Source organism: Aptenodytes forsteri, unplaced genomic scaffold (genome assembly GCF_000699145.1).
Source record: "Aptenodytes forsteri isolate BGI_AS27 unplaced genomic scaffold, ASM69914v1 Scaffold241, whole genome shotgun sequence".
Classification (NCBI taxonomy): domain Eukaryota; kingdom Metazoa; phylum Chordata; class Aves; order Sphenisciformes; family Spheniscidae; genus Aptenodytes; species Aptenodytes forsteri.
The window spans coordinates 8,836,765-8,855,707 of record NW_008795252.1 but is presented as its reverse complement, the minus strand read 5'-3'; the positions used below and the strand labels follow the sequence as shown (position 1 = coordinate 8,855,707).

The 18,943-nt window shown below is 48.5% G+C and overlaps 1 protein-coding gene across 1 annotated transcript in view; it reads left to right on the top strand.

The window, feature by feature from the left end:
• Positions 1 to 309: 309 nt before the first annotated feature.
• The window catches only part of BHLHE41 (basic helix-loop-helix family member e41), a 30,474-nt gene continuing 11,840 nt past the window's right edge, over positions 310 to 18,943 (top strand). The window contains exon 1 of the mRNA XM_009279081.1: positions 310 to 437. Coding sequence (XP_009277356.1) covers positions 310 to 437 — 128 coding nt within the window. The remainder of the gene's footprint in view (positions 438 to 18,943) is intronic.

The window sequence follows — 18,943 nt, the reverse complement described above, 5'->3', positions numbered from 1 at the left end:
AAGAGGGAGGAGTGCATCGTGAAATTTCCTGATGACACAGACATGCGAGCGCTTGTCAATACACAAGAGGCCCCAGCCTATCAAACAGGAAGAACTGCGTGACCTTGAGGATGGGAACAATGGGAATAGGATGAAATTCAATTGTGCCAAATGTAAGGTTTGGCACGTAAGGCTGAAGTGTCAGAGTTTCTCTGGGAAAATAAAAAGTCTCAAGCGCCTTGGCTGGTCACAGGATTACTATGAAATGGCAGTAAAGCACGGCCATGGAAAACGGTAAACGTGATCAAGGCTGTATCAAGTATTTCCAACATGGGCCTGAAAAGTATTAATGATGGAGAACAAGTACTGGTGGACCCTGTGAGGAGGCTGCATACAGCCATAGTCACCTCTATTCGAAAAAGACGAATTGCAACTGGAGCAAGCGTAACTAAGTGTTGGTAGGGTGCTTGGTGGGGGGCTGGAGACCCTAGTTAACAACAGGAAACTGAAAGGGATTGCCTTGTTCAGCCTAACAACATTAAAGGTTAGAGAGGACACGATTGGTCTATAAATATCTTGTGTTAAACTTAAAACAATGTTGGCACAAGGACAAATGGATACAAATGGCCATGAGTACATTTAGCCTGGAAACCAGAGGAAGGTTTCTAACCATTGGAGCAGTGAGGCTGGGGAACAGCAAGAAACATAGCTTGCTGTAAGACACTGCGTTATCAATTTTTGAATTGCACCATTTGACATGGTTGCTTGAGACGATTCAGTGATGCAGGAAGTGCCTTCCCTTCCAAACCCCTGTTGTGGGCACGCTTTCAGCTCCTTCTTGCTCATACAGGCGCCCTGACTCAGCCACAGGAGGAGGCAAGGCTCTCGGTCCCCTGCATAGCTGTTTTAGGGGTTGGCATAATCTAACTCTTAATTTGCTAGTGGCAATTATTTCGATTTCATGCATTTCTTACAGAATAAACTGGAGACTTACATCAGTAACTGGGTTTTGGGGTTTTTTTGTAGTTAATACTTTGTACTTACATAGCATCTTTCATCTTTCAAAGTGCTTTACATACATTAATTATTTAATTTTCCCCGTACCCCCTTTGATCTAGGCAAGTATTATGATGCTCAGTTTACAAGTGGGGAAAGCAAACGCAGAAGAACAAATCCTTGCTGCTAGGCTCATCCCACCAGGATTGATGGGGCTTCGTGGCTCTAAAAGGCAAGGAAAGGTTACATGATGTGCACAGGGTGGACAAGCGATCCAGTGGTGGAGCCAGGGTGGTAACTCTTCTGGCTACCCTCTTGTTGCGAGGAGGGAGAGAGAGGGGGGCTGCTAGGGAGGCTGTGTGCAGGGCCAGGTATAGGATGCTAGATGTACAATAGAGGACCAGAAAATGATGTGTCCTGCGCTCCCGAGAAAGACCCAGAATTTAGTTTAATCAAAGCATGTAGAATAAGGCTATCACAATGGCTAGGTGACTAAGACCCAAGTAACAGGAATAAATACAAATAGTTAAAAGTAGCAAATGAGTAAGAGCTGACATTGATCTGTGTAGACATGCGTTCAGTGAAAAGATGCGAGTCTTCCCTTTCAGTTAAAAAAAAAAAACCAACTGATCTATTTTTGATTGTTCTTGTGTTGAATGTTTACATCGTTTTTCAGAGTGACTGTCAGAGGCTGATTTGGAGATTTTATTGCTAAATAACTGAGCAATTTTTCTTGCAAATTCACATAGTGCCGTTATTTGTGTGTTTGGATTGCTGTGATGATGTGAGGACGCTGCAAATGCACTCTGCCTTATTCCAAACAGAAGTCTCACATTCCCCCTCTCTTTTTCATCCTTTTTAAAGGACATTTCTGTCTTACAGGGGCAAGCAGTGTGGTCTGTTAAGCAAGCAGGAACCTGGGAAACAACAAACTTCGGGTCTAGCACTCATTCTGCCGGTGGTTTGGTGTCTGACGTTGCACAAGGGTAGTAGCTTCATTTCAGCGGCCAGTGCCCAGAGTGGGAGTTAAAAGATCAGGCCACCGATTTTGACAGATACTGACTCATTTTGAGGCCAAGAGAATGCTATTTAGCACTAGCTCGCTGCCCAGCCTTACGGGACAACAGTGTTGTTTGCAAGGGAAATGTGGCTCTGTGCATCCTCCTCCTGGCAGAGCAAACGCAGCTTGTGCCCAGAGCAGCTTCTGTGCTCCTCTGGGTCAGTCAGCACTACAGCATAATTGCATTTTGGGGGGAAAAAAAGGGGGAAGGGCCTGAATTTGGTCATATTTTTCCTGCAGCAAATTTTTTTCCTGTTACTGCTAGCATTAATTCCTAGAGAAGTAAAATGACTAAGTTTTTTTAATTTCATGGTCATTTTGATATGCTAAATGGTGCCAAGAGAGTCAGTGGGAAATTAACAGAGTTCAAATCCCCATGGAACATGGAAATTGCAGTTAAAATAGTGCTGCTAAATATTAGTAATTAGCAAAAATTATTTTAAAGTGTAGCATTTTAATTAGCTGCAAATGCTGCTCACTTCGCATCAGTATTACCCACAAAATTGACTACACCTAAGACAGTTAAGCTCCTCACCTGCACAAATCCCTTGGGCATCCATGGGTAATAACTGTGAGACCCATGGGGCTGTACACTAAATAAAAGGAAAACTGTATTAACGGATCAAGACTGAAAGCATAATCTTCTAACAAGCATGGTAGAGTCAAAGATGCAGTTGCTGCAACTGTTTTGTTGTGTCACTCCCTCCTGCCTGAGTTCCTCTGTGTTTCTTAGTATTAATTTCTTATTATCCATTCCTTAGGACCCGTGTTAAAACAGGGCTCTCGTCTATCCCATTCTAGCTTATCCCAGCTCACTGCATCCATGGGCTTTCCCACTATTTGGTAATGGTCCTTAATTCCAGAAGATCTCGTTCTGCAGTTGTGGGCTTGTTCTTCGGGAAGGCTCCGCCTTCTCTCCAGGTCCTTTCTCTTTCTATAGAAAGTCCCACGGTGTGAGAAGAACAAAGCAACAGACCTCAGTCCCCAGGCTGACGGGGTGTGCAGGGCACCGGCTATGTAGGGAGAGGCAGAGCCCGCCCAGATGATGAGAGAAAGAAATTGAGAGAAAGCTCATGCTAGGACAGTGCAGTCTCTGCCACACAAGAGTAATGGAAGACTGAGATACCTCAAAGCAAAGCCATGCACAACACGGGATCTGTGGACTGGCTGAAGGAACAGGCTGGCTGCACTCACGTTTGGAAAACCTGCAGACGGGGACCTGCAGGAAGAGGAGCTGGTGCAGAGTGGGGCATGGAAGCACCTTCCCTCTGTCTCTGTGACGTTGCAATGCAGGACATCAAGGTAAGATCGTTCAACAGCCTGATAAGGTGCCCCTAGAAAGACCAAGAGCTGCTTGTATTGCCATTTTAAAATGAGGAACTGAGGCACAGAGCAATTGAATTCTGTAAGCTTAGGCTCTCTGGAGGACCCTCAGTGTAGCAGATCCACCAGAGTACGGAGGTGCTTACCTCCAAGTAATGCCAACGGGACGTGCATCCCTAAATATGCCCAGTGAGCTGGGTCGAGGCCTGTTCAAGGTCATACGGGCAGTCTGCGGCAGAGCTAGGAGTTGTACTCCTGCCATCTGAGCCCAGGCAAGTGCCTTTACAATAAGATCATTCATGCCCTTATGCATACGTCCTCTGCTTATAGAGGAATTAATAGCTGTATATTAGAAATACTATGCCGAAGGAAACGTAAACTTCAGTTGCCTGCTCATGTAGCATTGTTACTATGAAAACTCTTGGACATATTTCTTTTATAAATATCAGTTGACAAGGGTGCTGGTACAGGCAACGATCAGACAACAGAGAGAGATGATTATGATGGGGTCGGTCCATGTGACCGAAAACACACTGACCATCCTGTGCCATCCTGTGATTCAGGGCATCACGGAGCTGGGCCCCGTCTGTGCCAGCCCACGCGTTCACGGGTATCCAGATAAAAGTTGGTGGGCTAATGGCAAAAGTTAGGTCTCTGTCCTAAACATCTCTTTCATGTCATTGCTGCCCAAGATGCAAGGAAGAGTATTGCTTTTAGGATACACAGCAAAAGTAACATTTGTGAAATCTCAACTGATTTCAAACACTTCCGCTTCGAGCTGTATTGAAAAAAGCAACAAAAGGTTGGGGGCTATCAATACACCGTAACTAAAACTACATGAAACTTCAGATGGGAAGGCCAGCTGTGTGGGATGAAGAAAGTAGCAACAGATCTCTTTTAAACCAGCTTTGGAAAGTGAATTGAATTTGCACAGGTTGGTTCAATCCTGGCACTTCTAAACCTCTCAATATTTCAGTGTGCGGCTGTAATCATTTTTAACACAACTTTCTGGATGTAGTTTTTCAAGTCACAAAAAGACAGAAATCCCGTGGTCTCACACCATACTGACAGCCCCGTGGCTCATTAGTGGGGCTGTAAAACCGAGAGGCACCAGGCAGAGGTCAGACACCTCAGACAACATGGGGACTGGCAGCAACTACGAGGTGCCGCAGCCAAGCAGGAGATGATGGGGACACGGAGGCTTTCCCAGATGGGAGGCGATGGAAAGACCCATGGCAAATCCCTGACACATCTGGCCCTCTTGCCAGATTTCAAATCTCTGCTCCAAAGCAGGGGCATGCTCAAGTCGTTTAGCGAAAAGGTCACCAGAGATGCCTCGCGTGGTGCAAAACAGCTTCTTCTGCCCCTGCCTCTTGCACTTGGTGGCAGGTGTTGGCCAAGCCCGTTTGGCTGGATCTTTCCCTCAAAGAAGTCAGAGGCAGCCATACAGCATGGAAAAAATCACCTCAAAATGTTTGGCAAAGCTTTAGTTGACTGAAAATGGGGTTGTATAATGGGATGTCTTGAATAACTTGAAAAGCAAGCATTCCTACCAGCACTGCCTATAGTGCAGTTGACTGTACGTGTATAAATGCCATTTTTTAGTGTTTTTCCAGCTGCGATGTGTTCACCCAGCCTTAAAATGATGTCAGTGGTATCTCTGACTGTCATCCGCCTCCTGCCAGCACAGGCCATTTTACATGGGCACAGTCACGGGGAGTTGTGCCCTTGGACATCCACTGCTCCGGGAGTATCAAACCTTGAGCTTAAACTACAAGGCAAAAGGAAAAACAACCTTTTGTCTCATGCATCTATAAGCAGCCTAAATGGGGAACAAGAGGGCCTCCTCTGCAGTGAAAGTGGTGTTTTCTGGCAGCTCCCTGCCAGCTTTGCACGGTGTCTAGGGCCCAGGAGATCTTCTCTGGGCAGCTGAACTGGGGACACTTGAATGATCTGCTTTCGCTCTCACAGGCATCTCCAAAGGGACGCTGCCAACCAAATCCCCACTCCCATTGCTCTTGATGTGCCACAATACCATGTCTGTGCTAGGTTTTTGGGGTTTTTTTGGTCTCTCTGATAGCTGTAATTGCTCTTAAAATCCCTCTCCTACTCTGGCTCCTCTTTTTACACCTGTTCTATCAGCCAACGCAGTCGAGAGCAGATTGCCCGCTGCCTGCACTGCTGCTCACAACCACGGATTCTCAGGCTACATTTTTCTACTGAAAAATGAGTCCTCTGGTGCAAGTGAGGCCTCGTGCAGCTGTGTTAGCAGTGCTGACACGGGCAGGTCAATGGCCTCAGTGGCACGGGGAAGGTGAGGGGGGAGGTCTGGCCTTGCCAGGGTGAAATAGAAGTTGCAGGAAGGATCTGCCAGACCCTGGCTGAGGTCCCTGCTGTAGGTCTTCTCCTGGATCAGGGTAACAAGAGCAAATCTTATTAGTAACTCGGCTGAGACAGCTCCTGATTTCAGCATGGTTGTATCTATAGCGCAACTCCCCATGCCCGGACCTCAAAATAATTCATACCACATCTGCAGTCTTGGTGAGCGACCGGTAAAGGTGGGAGAGGGATGCCCAGGAGGGCAGGCAGTTTTGTTCCTCAAGGGCCAAAAAGATTCCTGCTCAAGATGATGGGAAAGCTCTTGTGCAAAGGTGGACCAGGGAGTGGAAGGGAATATTAATAAAGGTGGTACTGACAGACAGATACAGAGAGCAGAGAGCAAAGCCCAAGGGAGGCTGGCGCAAGAAAGTCCAGTTTATTGTTCAGTAGAAGGAAACGGGAATGTTTGAATTGATTTTAAAAATGAGCAGTGAATGGTCAGAGGAACAGGGATGTGTTCGGCAGTGCATCGCAAGATTGGGATTTGCTGCCACAGGAGATTGCTGAGGCGGAGAGTTCAGGAGGTCTGAAAAAAATGCATGGGCATTTATAAAGGTTGTGGATATCTCCGGGGTTACTTCATTTGAGATAATCATGCAGAAGGGATATAAACCAGAGCTCTTCAGGGGACATGCCGAGTGATAAATGCCTGGGGTTAGGAAAATATTCTCCTATAGGTAAGTTATAATTGGCCATTCTGGTGTTTCTCGTTCTGGCTTTACAGCACTTGGCAGTTGGGTACCTTCAGAGACAAGACAGGGGAGTAGATGAGCTGGGATCCTGGTCCACGGCAGCAATCCCTCTGCTCCCGCATCCTGCTGCGTGAGAAAGCATGTGAGGAATTATAATTCCCTTTGGACATGTGACCCAAATTGCAGCGGGAATTTGCATTCCTGGTGCCTGCTTCCATTTCACATCTTCCCCCCATGCACAGTAACACCTGCAAGAGGGTTTATTACCCTCACTGAGAGCACAAGCTCTACAATCTTTTCAGAGAAATTAAGAAGAGTATCTACAAAGGAAACCAAAAAGTAAAAAGGAGTCAAAAATATGTCAATGCAATGTAAAAGCTTATCCATACAAAACAAACTTGCTAAAAGAAAAATCAACTGTCACTTTAAAATCTGACATTAAATTTCTCAAATCGCAGCCCTTAATCAGGAGTAATACTTGAAGAGGAACAAAGAGAATTTATGATGAAAAATCAGTTGAGCGCTAGGCTCAGCGGGACTAACTGCATGACAATATGGATAAGAATGATAATTGCATTAGCTTAGCCTGAAATGACTGGCCAGAGCTGGTTTTTTTGGTCAGCTGGATTTTTGTAATGTCTTCAGTTACTTTTTAAGCAAACTTGGAAGGACAATTACAAATAGATTAGGGCATGTCCATCTATTCTCTTAAGGGGACAGGGCATTTCAGAAATTCATCCTAACATTGGCTTAGAGCTCTTTGAAATGCACAGGCCCACATGGGTTAAACCGAGTCCCTTATGGGTCCTCTTAAAATAAGATTAACAGGAGAAGGTAGCTCCTACTGATGAAAGTTAGAGGATCCAAACCCACAATGCTCTCACTTTATTCCATGCACCGTACTCCAACCCCAGCCCCCAGTCAGACCCTCCCTGTGGTCATGCTCTCACTTAATCCAATTTTTACATCTTATTTACCTTTTTAAAAATTGGGATAACTTCAAACAGGCATTCATCCTCTGCCCTTTAGAAACAACCTAGAAAGATACCTCTACCTAACCTACATTTTCTGCAATAGGAAACTGTGTTTATCTCCCAGCTCTACAGCCAAATTCTGGTTCAAATTCAAGCCCAGCGATCCCAGTCCTGGGTCCAGCTGCCAGTCCCATACAGCCGGGACCTCCTGTAGCAGCCAGTGGGAAGTGCACTGTGGGACCAAACCAGTGCGCTCCCAAACCAGTGCACTGTGGGACCAAACCAGTGCGCTCTCAAACTAGCACGCTCCCAAACTGGTGCACCGTGGAATCACAGCCAGGGGAGATGGCAGCCAGTTCAGATGGGGGAGAGGAGGCAGATATATATCTCGGCCACTGGTCTCACTGGCAAGCATTGCTTTGATGGGGCAGGAATTTGCCCTTAGCAAAACCAGGAGCCTGAATTGGGGAGCATGAACGATGTGGGGGAAATGTGAACAGCAACAAAAATGGCTGAGCATGGGAAATCTGTTGCCGTCCCACGTGCAGCATCAAATACGTGGCAGTGTTATGTCTCTTGGTGCTGCACAGAGGGCCAGAAAGTCTGTAAGACAGCTGCTTTCAGGGCAGGAGGCAGCAAGCCCTGCGGCACGGGCAGCACTAGCAGGCGGCAGAGGTGAGGTCTTGATCAGCCCCAGGGGCAAATCCATCCGGGACCGATGCCTCTCTGCAATGGGGACAAGTTACTTTTACCTGTTCCACACAAAATAACCAGGACAAGAATATCAGCACCTCTAATTTCTCCTTCAGCAGAGAACTGGGCAGCTTCAAAGCCCTGATCTCGAACTGCTGCCTGGCAGGCAGCACAACTCTCCTGCGGCCAGCTAAAGCAGCAGCATCGAATGGCTGCTGGCTTGATGCGGATGTGCTCAGGATACCTGCTTTGAGCACCCTGGCTCCTGCACAAGATGCTGGTGGGTCTGCGAGGCTGACGAACGACCAGAGAGGCAGTTTCTGCCATCACACAGGCTGCCTTTGCTGCCGCCGCCACGACTCAGCCAGCGCACGCAGCTCCGATTGCGACACAGCCAGCCTCTGTCAGTGGCTGCTTTTATTCGTCTTCCTCAAAGGTTTAAATAAACAAGAAACAGGTTAAAAACAAAATCTTGGCCCCGGCCCCTTCCTGAGCTGGCTGTTCCATGATGGCTTCCTGCCCCGTGCGCGAGCTTCCCCCTCCAGAGGAAAGAGGCGCCGTCCTGCAGCTGCCTTGAGTGGGAAATAAGGCTGCGTACCTGGCTTTGATATCAATGCCAGGCCATCGAAGCAGCTCTCTCCGCACCGTCCTCGGCGCTCTCCATGTCGAGTGGGAACTTGAGCACACCATTGGGAGCTGGAAGAGGTTTGCCTTCCCAGGGCCACCGCACAAGGAGACGGGGACGCTCTGCGTCAGCTGGGCACCAGCTCCGCCTGAGGGGGCATTTCCCAAAGCACAAACCCCGTGCACCTCTCCAAAGCCTTTGCCTAGGGCCGGGGGAGGGGGGCAGGGGGGGGGAATTTTATTCCACTTGCAGTCTGTCATGAACATAAAAACAATCTAGGAGAAGACTGTCGGCTCAAGAGCTTTTGCTCTTGGGAGCCGCGGCACAAGTTGCACTCAAGTGAAGCTGCTCCGGTCATTTTGATGAAGGGACATCAGGAGCTTGTCTCGTTTACCCCCTGCCCGAGGTCACTGTATGATGGCTGGGCAAGGCTCCCGGGGGTTTCGAAACGCTTCACGTGCATGAACTTGCCTCACAGCATCTTTGCAATAGATGTTTTCTATTCTTGCCATTAGAAACTTTCAGAAACAGGTAAAAAGATGCCAAGATACACAACGAGATGCTGCGCTAGGCAGTGTGCATTTCTTCCTGCCCCTAGCTCCGTACTTTCTTCATGAGTCCCAAATGTTTTTCTTAGCAGAGCATTTGAGGTTTGGTTTTCCATGCGTGTTAAAGAACTTTATGTCCATCATACTACTGCTAAAACGTGCCACTATCTAGCGTTGGCAGTATGCTCCTGACTAGTGCTTTAAAGTGTTATAGATAAGCTGTGTGACGTTTTCCATTTAAATTAAAATAGATCAAGTTAAACTCAAGGGAAGCTGATAGCTGCACTTTCATTTTATTTCATTCTATTTCCTTTTTATGACCAATTTTGCCCTAATAATCAAAACTTTGATTATAGATCCCTAAGGCACCATGTTGCATGCAGGACCAGGCTGGAAACTGCCACCAGCTCTCACACTGCCACGGTTTCAGCTGCCAGTGGCATAAGCAGGGTGATTAATGTCAACAAGGCATCTAGGGGTCTTTTGCCTCCCTCTGCTGAGAAAGTCTCTACTTCTCAGCTGGCCTGAACTCTACAGGCATGGGGATACAGGTCTGAAATTTGCCTGATTCTGGCATCAGCTGCTGGTGTTAGTAGGATCTCAAACTGCCAGCATGGACTTTGTCACATTGAGCTGCATCCAAGTGCTTAGAGGAGACTCTTCCAGTGGACAACCCCAGAAACGAGGCTAAAAAACCAGCCATTGCGGGTAGCGTTCCTGGGAGTGGATGGACTGGTGCCACTTTGGTCTGTTTCGGCCCCACAGAAGATGGAGACTTGAAGGAGACGTACTGTCCTGCTGCAGGCACTTGCCATTACACCGCTGCCAGCGCCCAGTTCCTGTCCCCCTCCTGCAGAGCCAGTGTTATGGGACAGCCAAACCCCCAACAGCTCCCCGGCGTACAGATGCCTCGGGAAACTCCTCTAAATGGTTTTGGCTACACCAAGAAAAGGTGTTTAAAACCAAAAAAAAAGAACATGAATTATAATAATAATCTGCAAAATGGGAAAGTAATAAAAAAATCCAAGCTTTCTTGTCTCCTTCACCATTAGGTTTGTGGGGCTGGGGAACGAGGATGTGGTAGCAGTCCTGCTTGCCTGACTGCTCGCCCAGCCAAACTTCCACCACCTCAGCTCAGCTTACAGGGCAAGTGCAGGTATTTGTACCTCACGGTGCCTCTGCTCTTCAGGGAGCACCGTTTTGGTCGAGGCCTTATTGCCTTGCTCGAGACTTCACACACTGGGGGTTTTAAAGAGGGGCTTGTGCTGTATGGCAAAGCCCACAAGCAAGACCTCCTCACAAAAGCCTGGACCACTGTGCAGAGCTCCGTGGGCTGAACTTTGGCCACGGCTGTTTTAGAAAAGTCGCAGAGTAAAGTTCAAGGAAAGCAGTGAAATGGCTGCATGCCTTCCTCTCCTTGCAGCAGAGGAGATTTGCAGGGACCTACTGCCCACCCTGCTCTGAATGCAAGGAGGTATGACAAGCATCGCCCACTGCTTTCCCTGGCTTGGACGTCACGCCTCACCTGCTCACTTCCAGGAGTCCTGCACCTCTCCGACCTATTGCTTCCTCCTTGCACCTTGTTCAGGACAGTAAAGGACAATAAAACAACTGACCTTTCCATACCATGGACCTTTTCCAACCCTGACATAAATTCATGAGCTTTAATGGGTACATGCCGAAGCATGGCCCTGGGTTTGGTGATTTAATTCTCTGCTCTTTGCCAAGGCCACCAGCAGGCACGGCAGGTTTGTGCTTGGGGCTTGGGATGTAAGGTATTTTTATTAAAAGATGATTGGGACCTTCATGGTTGTGGGGTATGTGCATGTGTGTGGGGGGAATGATGCAATTGCAACCTCAACAATGTCTGCCTGAGAGCAGGGGTCCCCATGCTGAGATGCACAGGCTGCCCGCCACCTTTTAGCAGGGCATCAACACTGAGCCAAGCTGCCGGAGACAGCGGGTGCCAGCGTGCCTCAGAAGTGGGCTGTGTGGGTGGCACAAGCGTGTCCCCATCCTGCCGACGCACCCCGGGCTCTCTTCCTGGCGCCCCTCTGTTCCTCCCCACCAGGGAGGGCTCCTCCCCAACAGCGTGAGGGTCCCTGCTGCTCCCGAGGGAAAAGCGCTGCCCCTGGGGAAGACCCAAGGTCACTGCGATCCTTGCTGTCCCTGCCATCGACGTGGGAGATCGGGACCCAGCATGGCCTGGGTGGGCAGGGGCTCATTGTCAGGATGTGCCTCGGGCACGGAGCCTTTGCCCAGCCCTGCTTTCTGACCGCAGAAAGAAAACATTTGCCCAGACACAGCCCGGCCCCCTTGCCACGTTGAAAGCCTGGCTGCCGACAGCTTAAAGGGGGTCATGCAATACCTCCCCAGCAGGACACAGAAAACAAGACTGGGAGAGGAGTTAAACGAGGGTGGTTTTTTAGAGCCTTGCTGAAATCCGTCCTCATAAAAGGGAGCTGTCTGGAAACCTGCTCATCCGAGGGGAGGAGAGTCTCCCTGTGAAGAAGGGAGGCTTGCCAGGCCTGCCACCGCCACTGCTCGCACACAGCCAGGCACTGCACAGAGCCAGTGCTCAAGCCTAGGCTGCAGCAGCAGCCTGGTGAAGGAAAGGGGGGGGTGAATAACACTGCAGGCAAGCAACCCTTGCCAAGCAGGATTTGTGAGTGCTTCAGAGCCCCGCACACCGTGGGGCAGCTCTCCATGGCACTGCACGCCCCAGGGAGCACCACTGGCACAGGCGACCATCACTGCCATCTGGTCCGGGAGCAAAGGGCACTCCAGAGGGAGCAGGGAATTCGGGCACAATGGTCAAAGGGGGTATTTCCCAGTTGGTGCAAGGTCCAGTGATATCCTGGATACTTCCTGACAAGCTAGGATGGGTCCAAGGGCTGTCTTATCCTTCCCTCTGGTCCAACAGATTTTTAGTGATCATCGAACGCGCCTGTCCTTTTTCTTGAGTGTCTGTGCTGAGCTCTGTACAGTCCTGCTTATGGGCTGGGGCTTGACTGCAGTTGGTACCCATCCTCAGCCAGCAAGGAATAGTTCAGCTTGCCTTTTCCTTGCTTGCATACTCCAGGGAGATCTGGGGTGGTGACAGAATCAGACAGACACCAACAGATCTCCTGATATCTCCTCCTGTCCTTCCAGTTAAAAGGCTCGACACTCCAGTACCTTCCAGACCTGTACACCCTTATGCACCCTTGTTGTGTAGCAAGAGGACAGGCAGGATGGCCTGAGGACAATCTTAAGCAGAAGGTCTATGATGAAAGAGACAGAGAAAGCGCTATTATGTCTTCTGCCCCTAAAGGTAAACCAAAACTTTGGGTTCTTGAAGATTATCCCAATTAAGAGGAGAAACTGATTATGAATTTAGAGGCTCTCTCACTAGGGTCCTGGTTCATAAAAAACACACCGAGTCTTCTTCTCTGAACCCAGGAGGACTCGTACGACAAGAGCCTGGGTCTTTGCTCAGAGCCAGCCTGCTCTGAGTAGCACTTGTTCCCAAAAACTCTCACTAGGCTTACCTGTCCGCAGCCAAGTGTCTGGGATGGGGCGGTTACTGTTTCATAGAGGAGGGCGACTGTCCTGCCTGTCCTGCACCCTTGGATTTAGCAGGACTCAGCCACCCCCTTTATCCTGAAGGAGCTCAGAATGACAAGGCTCTAATAAACGTACCACGCAGAGAACAAGGGAAAATCATTTAAGAAGTGATGAATGACACATTCTTACTTACCTGTAATTACACAGTACACTTCAGTAAGGTATTTTCCTATCGCTAATCCAAAATATTTGTACTTCCCTTTCTTGTAGTTTTCTGCTCCCTGATTCCCTTCCAGGCAGCCACTCACAGAGTGCTCTCGAGGTGCATTCAGTGTGCCTGCAGGCTGCCTGCAAATTTCTGCCCATTTGGTGCTAGTGGGGAGGAAGGGGATTTGTGCTTCAACTTCTCCAGCCTCGGCTTTTCACAACTACGTTTGCAGTGAGGGAAGAGCAGAGGAAGAGCGAAACCCTGAAGTTTTGTTTCCCCAGTAAGTTTTTCCCTAGTACATTTTCTAATGGGCCTTGTGATAGCATGGGATTTTGTTTCAGGACCCCACGGTACCCTGTACACCACCATAAATATCCAGGTCAGTACTGTATGCCCTCATACAGCAAGTCCTACAATGTTGCTCTAGGTTTATCCTTTTTAAGATTCACACTCTGTTTTTTCTAAGACTGTAAAATATCCCAGATTTCCACTTACAAAAAAAAAAAAAAAAGGAACATGTGCTTCTATGCATGATCCAAAACTCTCTGTTCTTCTCCCAAAACTCCATAAAAAGGCATGCTGGAGTCCTTAGGTTTTCACCAAAACGGTGAGGAAGTCCTTTGCTACTCTTGAGGCCTTCAAAAGGACTGGAATATGCTGGGTCTTACTACTTGACGCAGTTCTGAGGAGCAAACCAGTTGACTGGAAGAGTCTGCAAAAAAACATCCCACCAACCCTTCAGGCTGTGGTCACATGGAGATGTTTTAGGGATCTCAATCACCTCACAGATCTGCTGAAATGTTCTGGATTCAGTGTTTCTCCCTCGAGCTTTGTGCAATCCTCCCATACCTCCTAGGACTTGGAGGGAGAGGACGTCTTTCACTTGGGCATCTGGTACTAGTGTCCTAACAGACAAGCTTCAGGGCATTTTGTGAAATAGTCTGCAGCTCCCAGAATCTGCTTCAGACAGAAACCCAAGAACATCAGGCAACGCAGCCCATTAATGAAATGACTCTGCCAGATATTATTTCATGGTGTCTCCCTGTGTTTCTGTGGGACCGTTATTTGCAATAGGGGCATTCATCTCCTGCATACATTTTCTACATCCTTCCTGAATCTTACCCAATAGGATTTTTCCCTTAGCTTAGCTAAGGCTTTTTGGAAATGTATAGAAACCCAGTATGGTTCAAAACATTTGCCGGTTTTAAAATAATAATCTCAAAACTTCCTGCTCCAGACATCACCTAACAAGGTGCTCTATAGGTTGTTTCCATGCACTATAACTTTTATGCAGTATTTCACCTTTAACTCCAAACTTTCTCACCATGACCAGAATGCCTTTCCCTTGGTATTCCAAAGATACACTCCGTTGTGCTCCAGAGGTATACCTCATTCCAGGACAGTTGAGTTTCCCAGCTCATTTTCTAGTTGCATCCTACTGGGATCCTTTCTGTGATGCACCTTCCGGCGTGAACTCGTTCAGGAGCCCACACTCCCTCCCTGGCATTGCCCTTCCTTGGTTCTCCTGGGTGAACTAGAAGCATTTGCCCATCTACAAGTTGTAAGAGAGGAAACAAGCATCTCCTTCTCTCCATTCATCCCCTTGAAGAATCAACTCTTCCATTTCGCATCCATGACATTGCTTGCACTGAGCCCCAAAGCTGCTGCCTGGACTAGGCATCACTGCTACTCCATTTATGCCCAGACGTGTAGTTAACTATGCAGTTGCAAAATTGCCATTTTCCTTAATACTTGGGCAAATTGCATTTGGGATTCCTAGGCCCACAGAGTGAGCTATTGCAGGGAGTCATGGCCTACTCTTACTACAGTGTTCCTCCTGCGCAAATGCCAACAAAACTTATCAGTAAATTTAACCACTGGCAAGAATTGCACTAGTTGAAACTGCTAAATCTCATTCTGTTGGCCACTGAAATGCTCTCCGTCACCTTGCCTGTGCAAGGTTTTGCAATGTTAGCAAATCTACAAACAAACCTTCTGTAACAGGAGCAGAGTCCTACCGACCTCCACCTCCGCGAGTGGCTGGGGAGCGGGCCAGCTCCATGCAGTCTCAGTTTTGTTTTTCTCAGTGGAAATTCCCCATCACCAGTTGTGTGGCGGACACATGTTACCTGTTTTTGGAACAACTCCCTTTCCTTTGGGACCAGTTACAGACTGTCAGCCTTGAACTTATCACAAGCCGTGTGTAACTGCACCTACCACTTCTTGTTCAAAGGTCTCAGCATGCACCCATAAATAGCCTAAGCACATCAGTCCTCTTGAAAGGCTGAGGCCATCCAAGGCCTCCTGTTGGCGTGGCGTGCCATACCTTCCCCAGCAGCCTCTAGCTAGTGCATTACGTAAGCCCCTGACCACCACTAAATTGCCAGATTTGGCTTCACTGAGAAAGCAATTTTCTCCATCTTTCAGCTCTGCTTCTGCCTGTCAATGTACAGCTTTCGGATCTATTGTGAATAACCAAACTGACCCAAATGGTATCATCCAAGGTATCTTCATTCACAGACACAGCTTCTTTCCAGTGACTTCAGAGGGGGGACTTAGGGGAAAGGGTGTTTTACTTGTTCCTGGTTGCTGCTCCTGGAAAACATCCAGCAGAGAGATGGGGATCATTTCTGTTTCACATCCACAAGATCTGACTGACCTGTTGGGTAAGAGTCTCTGAAGGCTCCAGGTCTCCAGGTAGGTTTCAGACCCTCCCATCAGACAGGGCTGGAAGTGACCTCAGAGTGGAGTCACCTTTATTTTTTACTGCCCCGGGGAGGCAGGACAGCTTTTCGTTGCAGACCAGCTACCTGCAAATAGTTTGCTTCGCTTGAAACACGTCTTTAAGGGAATTTCCAAACTGATGGGTAAGGCACAGTTCCTGGTGCTTATCACACAGTTACAGCCACAGGGCACTGAGGACAACATCACGCCTGACAACACCATGCCTGACTTTTTGCTCCAGTTTCACCAATCTGACTTTCCCAGGTTTGGAAGTGTCTACGCTCTCCTGTCACCACTATCCATTTCAAGCTGATTAGTTCGGCCACCATTAGCCCAAGTGCTGGTCTAGCTTGGCTGGTCTGGTAGACTTTGGGCCATCTCTGTTAATATCACCCACTTCACATGGCCTAGGAGTGCCTCTGTGACTAATGTCCCCCTTGTAAGGTTTTTGTAACAGTCCTGCACAAAAATGTGGTCCTGACTCTGCCCCCCAAGCTAGATCTACCCCCATTTCCCCATTTTGCAATACTGCGAAGGCTTCGTTGCACGTTGTGTCTTGTCTTGGCCCACCACCTTCCCACAGTCAGGTTATTTTATTTCTGCTTCTGAATTCAGCTGCGTTTTTGCATGGCCGCTGTCCCTCTTGTTTTACATACGTTAGGTACCTGTGGCACTCTGTGAAACAGAAAGTTCTCTTTTCTTCTGTCTGCGTTAGCCACAGAGCTGCACTGACAGGACTCCCGGTGACTGACCAACTTCTCACCAGTGTCTGCTTCCTGGCCCAATGCTCTGCTGCAGCCCATGCTTTAAGCACCTTGGCAAATTCCTCTGCCTCTCACGGTGTCTTTGGCTTCCCATTAAACACAGAGATATCATTTCTGGCTCAGGAAGTCTCTGCACCGCGGGCCACCGGGAGCTGGGAGACTGGGCCTGGGGAGCTTTCATTACGTGCATACTCTGTTCGTCTGCTCCTCTCGAGGCATCTCCTATTGGACTCTGGGACAGCTGGACCTTTTTTCTGACCCAGCTCAGGTTTTTATGTGCTCTCGTTTCATTTTTTCCCCTGGTTTCAATCTGGTCATCCCATAATTGAAAATCTGTTAATAGGTCAATGTCCAATTTACCCTGGAAGTCTTCAGTAACATCTTGTTATTCAACCAAAATGATCCAGATCCTTCAGCGGAATTCTCTTTGTCCCCCACTTTGTAGCACATGGCTGACCAGCTCTCTCTAATTTGATGGTTGATTCTAGTCATACAGCCAGCCTAGATAATTCAATCTTGTTTCCTGAAGGCAAGTTCTCACCGCCGTAAGAGCTGAACCCATCAAGTTGGCTCCTAGGCACCCTATTTCAGAGCCATTCCCTTACACCGTGGTTATGGACTGAGTTGAATAAACCTCCCAAATGTATTCTCCTCAAAGACCGTGGCTTTTATACTGACTCAGCTGGGACAGACAGTCTGATCCCTTTCTCCTGCAGACTGAAAATGGTGGAGAGTGTTTGGTAGTAGGTGGTGTTCTGGCTAGCCCTTGTCTACAGCAGGAGGCTGTTTTTTCCAGTGGTGACCTGCAAACCTTTGATTTCCTTTTCTGAGTGATTTTTTCATTTCTTAACTCTTTGCTGTGGTTCATCTTGGCTTGTAAATTGGCCAAAGCTTTTCTTGTGCCTCTTATTTTCTGGAAAACATTCTTTTCCATGATAGTCATGCTGCTGATCACCTCTTTGATCCATCTTGCAATTTTAAACTGGGAATCTTCCAGGAGAATTTCGCACTCTCTCTGGACACTGAAGCCTTTTATCCTTGTCTGCAGGTGACCTCTTATAAACCTCTCTTAGAAGTTTCCAGATGTTGCTTGAACTCCTTTTGCAAAGTCTCCAGCTGTCTCGGATCATGCTTTGCATCTTTTGGTCATTTTCAATTTCCGTTCCCGCTTGGTTCCAGAGGAATCCCAGAATTAGGACTTCTCCTAGAAGCTGAGTCTCACTCTGGACATTGTTTCCATAATTTGAAGATTTGCAGGTTGTTCCAGAGAGGATGAAGCTGGCAAAGATGTTCCATAAATTCTCCAGGTGCTCCACAAGGAGGTGCTCCAGAAATGTTCGCCCCCTGCTCCCCACCCCGTATATTAGCTACAGAAACCATGCAAAGCCCTGCTTTCCTGCCCATGGGAGGAATCAGCTGCAGGAAACTCTTTTCTTTCAGAGTTCAAGCTCCCTTTGAGTCAGCACTCCCCCAAAAGGTCTCCATGTGCTTTATCTATCTCAGGGTTAAGCTCCTTCTTTTATTTGGGCTGTGCCTCCGGTTTTCTTGATGCTTTCTCAAAGACCAGTCCGGTCAGGAGGAGAGGAATTTCATGCTGAAGGTGCTTGTTCCTCTCCACTGACTAGCGAGAGAGCCCGTAGCTCCATCTTAGATGTCCAACATGGATGCCCAACTCGGGGCAACCAATGCCACCCTGCATGGCTAGCTACTGCTGGCACATGCCGACACCCAGCAAGTTTCACTTGCAGCCTGCAATCCCCCTTCCCGCGGGAGCAGTCTATATAGTCCAGCCTATGGAACAGTTTGCTTTTCTCACCAGCAGCAGATTCTCCCAACAACCTCTGCAGCGGTCCACAAGCCTCTCCTTCTGACGCTCCCAAAATATAACCTATAGGCACGTGGCATACGTTTATGTTGTTTATTTTTAGCCCCCAGTTTAGTTGCACCGACAGTGTGAAAATGTCATCAGGTTAACAGGGAAAGAGCTGTATAAGCCTGCAGTGCCACTTGCCTGCCTGCCTGCCAAGCAGGAGCCTCCAACACCTCATCAGAGCCTTCGCTGCTCCTAAAACCTCATTCGCACTTTACATACGGGCAGTGTGGTTTCAGCAGCCCCCCGCATGCAGGAATCACGAGTTACCCTCCTGATAAGATTACCTGTAAAGCACGGTCGTTAGAAAGGAACGGTGTGAGGCTCTTGTCTCTCTTTTGGCTGGCGGGGAGGTGCTTTCTGTCTATCGGGGTACTTCCCTCCCAGCTGCTGTGGGAGCCCGAAAACTGCCCCTTTCCTCAGCGCGCGCCGGGATCGGGGGTCACGCACCTCCGGGAGCCGGAGCCCGCGGAAGGGAGGGAGCAAAGCTGAACCAAACGAAAGGCAAGCGGTCAGGGCTGGCAGGGGGGGACAAACACATCCCTGTGGGTCGCCCCCGCTG